At 43.0% G+C, this 6,000-nt stretch overlaps 1 protein-coding gene across 3 annotated transcripts in view; it reads left to right on the top strand.

Annotated features, from left to right (window-relative positions):
• The first annotated feature begins 1,020 nt into the window (after positions 1 to 1,020).
• LOC137546839 (uncharacterized protein C6orf132 homolog) overlaps positions 1,021 to 6,000 on the top strand; it is a 165,789-nt gene continuing 160,809 nt past the window's right edge. Inside the window, exon 1 of one of the 3 annotated variants that reach the window (XM_068269748.1) lies at positions 1,021 to 1,321. In XM_068269748.1, the coding sequence (XP_068125849.1) occupies positions 1,183 to 1,321 (139 nt within the window). In that variant the 5' untranslated portion in view covers positions 1,021 to 1,182. Of the gene's footprint in view, positions 1,341 to 6,000 lie in introns of all 3 variants that reach the window. The other 2 variants (XM_068269750.1, XM_068269749.1) reach the window with 2 other exon arrangements.

Genomic DNA, 6,000 nt, shown 5'->3' with positions numbered 1-6,000 from the left:
AAAGTAGCCAGTTAGCCAATAGATGTGTCAAAATGTTTTGCTTTAAAGGACAACTGAAGCGATAGGGATGTAGAGGCTGCCATATTTATTTCCTTTTAAGCAATACTAGTTGCCTGGCTATCCTGCTAGTCCTCTAACTCTAAGGGCGAATCGCCTGGATTCCACCGCTGACGAAATCGCATACAGATGCGATTCCGCGTGCGTTTTTGCTGCGATTTCGCATAGGCAGGGTATATGCAAATTTAACCATGTCACTGCCTTGTTCAATTTAGATTACTTTTGGTGCGAATTCGCACGCGAAATCGTGGCAAAAAACGCATGTGCGATTTCCCCTATTAAATACATTGCCTGCGAATCGCCTGCATTCCACACGCAGGCGAATTCTGCAAGCTCTACCGTGCAGAAAAATCCTGCACAGAAAACCGCACCAAAAAAACTGACAAGTGGAAACAGGGCCATCCACTTGTATTGGTTATGCGAATCCGCATGCAGACAACGCATGCGGATTCGCTCTAGTGGAAGCGGGCCCTAATACTTTTAGCCATAGACCCTGAACAAGCATGCAGCAGATCAGGTGTTTCTGGCATTCTTCTCAGATCTAACTAGATTAGCTGCATGCTTCTTCCTGGTGTGATTCCGACACTAATGCAGCCCAATAGACCAGCAGGGCTGCTAGGTAACTGGTATTGTTTAAAAGGAAATAAATATGGCAGCCTACCTATTCTTCTCTCTTCAGTGTTCCTTTAACTCGTCTATTGGCTAACATACACAACCTTTTTCTTTTTACATATGCATAACATACTTTATGTCACAGAGAAAATCTCACTTCTAGTTTAAACACAAACAAGTCACATTAATATTTAACTTCATAAGAATACTAGAGAGGTTACATTGAGGCTGTATCTTCCCTTAGTAGGTGGTGTCAGGTGAGAGCAGGAATGTGACTAGTGCAGTTTGTGAAGGATGGGTGGGGTCAGGTGTAGGCAAATGTACTGAGCCAACAGGAATCAGCTATTTACCTGCTGCATAGATGGGACTGAGCTTTCAGTTCCTCATGCGTACGATCTACAGGGACTGAGCTCGTTTGTTTTTGCACACTTCTTGGACTGCCTTGGAAACATGCTTTGCTGGTAGAGGTCATTATTTTATTTTAAACCAGGGCTGTAGGATATAGTCCACAAAATGAAGAAAAACAGCTCCATGCAAGGGACCCTAAATAAGCTTTTTGGAAAGAAGAACAATAACATAAATTCACTGTATGCAGATAATCCGCCATGGATAAAGCCTCAGGGAGCTAAGAAGACGTCTGTTGACTACCATGGTTAGTGACTGGGGCTCTGGTGGGTATAAATACGTCAGACTGTGCTGTGAGATGTTAGAGCCGCTAACGTGATTTATTTGTTATGCAGAGAAGTTTTGAGTGCTTGTTAACCCTGTCCTTCCTGTTGAATCCTGCCATACTGCTGCCAGTTCACGTGTCTGCCCGTTACCAGAACTGCAGACGCAGCCTGTATGTTAAGGGCCTTTTTCCACTAGCCTGCGATTTGCGATTTGATTCTGATTGCAAATCGCAAGGTACATTAAACTAATGGAAACTGCAGCAGCATTTTCCATTAGTGCGATCCGATTGCGATGCGATTTTGGTCAAAGCGCAATCGTCGTCCTGCCGCGTTTTGTATGCGATTGAGCTTTACTATAATGAGTATAGTAGCTCAATCGCAATCGTAATCGCATGGTGGAAATTAAAACGCGATTGCGATCGCGATTGGAATCGCGATCGCATTTCATAGTGGAAAAAAGCCCTAACCACGTTTCCTAGTCCTTATTTCCAACGTTTTACCTGGGGCTTTTTTAATAGTGTGAAATTGCATTCCTAGCCAAAAGCCAGTTAATTGCAAAGGGACGAATTCTCCATGAAACTTATGTTTGCATTTGCGACACTCAATTTGTGTCTGCTAAATCAGGCGGCAATCAAGCTGCACAGAAAACACACAAACAGCTCATCAATTTCAGTGAAACGATTTTCCCCTAAACAGAGTTGTACATGAAGTCCGGTCCTTGTTTTATTCTTCAGGCTTGCCTTATATCACACGAGCATAATTCAATTATTGCTGGCACCCCAAAACGCGTGTGTGTGTGTGGGCGCGCGCACAGAGGGGCCCTCCCTCAAGCACAGTATTAGCTCTATATTGGTGCTGTGCTGGTAAGGTAATCTACTTCTATAGATGCTAATCAATAAAGGATACCTGAACTGACATGATGAGATAGACATGTGTATGTACAGTGCCTAGCAAACAAATAACTATGCTGTGTTTCTTTTTTTTTTTTTTTTTTCCTTTCTCTGCCTGAAAGCGTTGAATATCAGGTATGCAAGTGGTTGACTCAGTCCTGACTCAGAAAGTGACTAAAGTGTGACACTCACTGATAAGAAATTCAAACTATAAAACACTTTCCTAGCAGAAAATGACTTCTGAGAGCAAGAAATAGGTAAAAAAAAGGGGGGGTTTCTTATCAGTGAGGGTCACCCTGTAGTCACTTCCTGTCTGAGTCAAGACTGAGTCAGCCACTTGCATACCAGATATTTAACTCTTTCAGGCAGAGAAAGAAAAAAAGGAACACCGCATAGTTATTTGTGTGCTAGGCACTGTACATACACATGTCTATCTCATCATGTCACATGTCAGTTCGGGTATCCTTTAACAAACTGTCCCCATCCCCTTCTAGCACCTCTGACACTGTGGTTGTCTTTGGCAGGTTTTGGTGCGCCGTATCAATTGTTATGTATAGAGTGCTTGGGGGGGCCCATGTAAAACTTGCACTGGGGCCCATAACTCCTTTGCTACGTATGTATTTTCAATCTATCTTGGTATACCTTTGTAACAAAGTGGCTTTTTTTTTTTTCCCAGTAGATTTAATGTCACGATAGACTTTAACCTATGATATCATGTTGAAGATGTGGAATGTTCTAAAATATGTGACGTGATGTCTGACTCACTTGGCTGTCATAAGCACAAGCTGATGTCCCCTTTCTGCAACTGCATAATTTTGCAACCTAATTTGTTTTTAATGCTAAGAGTGCAGAGGATTATTGTTTGTATAACAAAACTAATATATTGTTGGGGTGCATACAGAATTCAAACTTTGGCAAGTTTTTTTCACTTCCAAGTAGAATGAGGGCCCACAGATATTGAATATTATGAACCGATTGTAAAGGTAAGTTCTCATACTACATGGAGGTGGTAAAATTGGCTTTGTGTAACCACCCTAATGCTGGGAATACATGATCCACTTCTGCGGCTCGATTAGCCACCGGATCGACTCCCGCCGTGTCCCCGCGGGCGCCTGCATCCATTCCCGCTCGTCCCCACGGGCGCTTCTTCCGCTCGTTTTCTCCCATTGTTCCGCTCGCGGGTATCGAGGGTGGAATCGATCCAGGCGCTGATCGGACACGTCGGATATTATCAATCGAGCCATCAGCGGCTCGATAGATAAGAAAAAACGACCCGTGTATGCCCAGCATAAAGGTGGCCACTAATGATCCAATTTCTAGCAAAAAAATCATTAGAGCGATCAGATAATTCTGAACAGAAGTTAAATTGTTCAGTACACCATCAACGAACCAATCTTTGCTTCCTATCTATCACAACTGACAGGAAAATGCTAATTTTGGTTTGACTGAAATCTAATCGTGACTTTTTATAATCGTTCGCAATCGATTATGCCCATCAACAGAGATTATTTACAATACGAACTGAATTTCTGATTTTATTTTTATTTTTTTGCTAGAAGTTGGAACATTTGTGCCCACCTTAAAGAGGAACTATCACGAAAATGTTAAAGGAGAACTGTAGTGAGAGGTATATGGAGGCTGCCATATTTATTTCCTTTTAAGCAATACCAGTTGCCTGGCTATTCAGCTAATCCTCTGCCTCTAATACTTTCAGCCATAGGCCCTGAACAAGCATGCAGCAGATCAGGTGTTTCTGACAAATTTAGACAGATATGACAAGATTAGCTGCATGCTTGTTTCTGGTGTGATTCAGACACTTCTTTAGGCAAATAGACCATCAGGGCTGCCAGGCAACTGGTATTGCTTAAAAGGAAATAAATATGGCAGCCTCCATATCCCTCTCACTACAGTTCTCCTTTAAAATGCATACAAATAAGTACATTTCTCCCAGAGTAAAATGAGCCATTAATTACTTTTCTTCTATGGTGCTGTCACTTACAATGAGTAGTAAAAAATGTAACATTAGCGGCAGATTTTGGGCTAGTCCATCTCTTTATGGGTGATTCTCAGCATGGCCTTTTCTACTTTATGAAGATATTCCCTGAAAAAGATTTACACAAAGATGCTGTCCAGCCTCCCTGCTCGCTGCACACTATTTTGGCAGTCGGATGGAGCAACTGCCATTCACTAAGTGCTTTAAAAAAATAAAGAAAACCCTGAGAACCCCCTATCAGAAGATGGGCTAGTCCCAAATCTGTCGGTAATGTCCTATTTCTACTACTTACTGTAAGTGACAGCAACATAAGAGAAAAGTAATTTATGGCTCATTTTACTCTGGAAGAAATGTACCTTTTTTGTACGGTATGTGTTTTCAATTTTAAGATTTTCGCGACAGTTCCTCTTTAAAGCTAATGGGAACCGGTTTAAAAAAAAAAAAAAAAAGTCCAGATACTCACCTAAGGAGAGGGAGGCTCTGGGTCCCATAGAGCATTCTCTCTCCTCTCCCGGTGTCCGCTGCTGTCCTGGCTCCCCGTATCGGTATTCGACCGTTTCGGTCAAATACCGCTGTCTCCTGGCCGAAGAGAGGCTTCGGAAATGCTTCGAGCTGCTCTACACTGCGCACATGCGCGCGGCCTCTGACGCACTCGCGTGTTCGCCGCCTGTCTTCAAGAGGACTCGACTCCCGAATTCCCCTCGGCGTGGGATGAGAACGGAGGAGACAGCGCAGCACTGGGAGAGGAGAGGGATGGCTCATTAGGACCAAGCCTTACCTCTCCTTAAATGAGTATCTGCCTTTTTTTTAACCGGGGTTACATTAGCTTTAAGGCCTCAAACTCACTAGCAGCCTTTTCTAAGCACTAGTGATTTGAAAAACTCTTGCTAATGCAAGGCTATGGGGAATTTTTTTTTAAATCACATTGCTGAAGTGGGATCACACCCATAGCATTACATTAGCAAGAGCTTTTCAAAACACAAGCGCTAAGTAACAAACTGCTAGTGGGTTCCAGGCCTAAAGCTGGATAGGTCGATGTAGCCAACAGATTGCTCTCAGATTGTTTTCTGATCAGAGATGGATCTATTTGAGTCCCACCACACGCTGTACACCGATTATTCAGTTGATTTCAGCATGAAATTTAACATCTGTGCTGTGCGCACTGCTCGCTGGATACGTCTTCTCTTTCTTGCATGATCACTAGAGACCTCCAGTGTTTGTGATGTGACACAGGCATACCTCCCAACATTTGGAGCCAAGAAAGAGGGACTAAGTGCCACGCCTTTAGCCCCGCCCCAAATTTACATGCATCGCGTGTCCACTGCACTCTATACATATTGGTGTATATAGTGACCCACCTTTGATTATATACAGAGGTAGCTTTAGAGGTTTAACTTAAAAACTTATTTTAAAACTTTGTACAGGCCTGTCACAAGATCGGCTTAAAAAAAAGTTCTGCTCTTAAATAGCTACCTGTACAACCTAGCAACTCTTAAGGTCCATACACACCATACAATATTCCTCAGCAGGTTCAATCACTGCGATCAAATCTGCTGAAGATCAATGCCCTAAAATGCCGTCCAATTGTAATTTCGATCCATTTCTGGCCTAAATGAATGTTCATTACAGATTGGATAAGATGGGTTTTTTTTTTACTGCTCTCCTTGGTGCTTGCAGAGTATTAGCACAGTGGAACAATCTGACACCCACCTCTCTGGCCGTGCTGCTTCCTGCGTGCTTCCGTCATCTCCAGGTGCTCGTACTCTGTGACCCAGCA

The sequence above is a fragment of the Hyperolius riggenbachi genome, chromosome 2, assembly GCF_040937935.1.
Source record: "Hyperolius riggenbachi isolate aHypRig1 chromosome 2, aHypRig1.pri, whole genome shotgun sequence".
Classification (NCBI taxonomy): domain Eukaryota; kingdom Metazoa; phylum Chordata; class Amphibia; order Anura; family Hyperoliidae; genus Hyperolius; species Hyperolius riggenbachi.
Note: the sequence above shows the minus strand (reverse complement) of the source record. Positions and strands in the feature narration are given on the sequence as shown.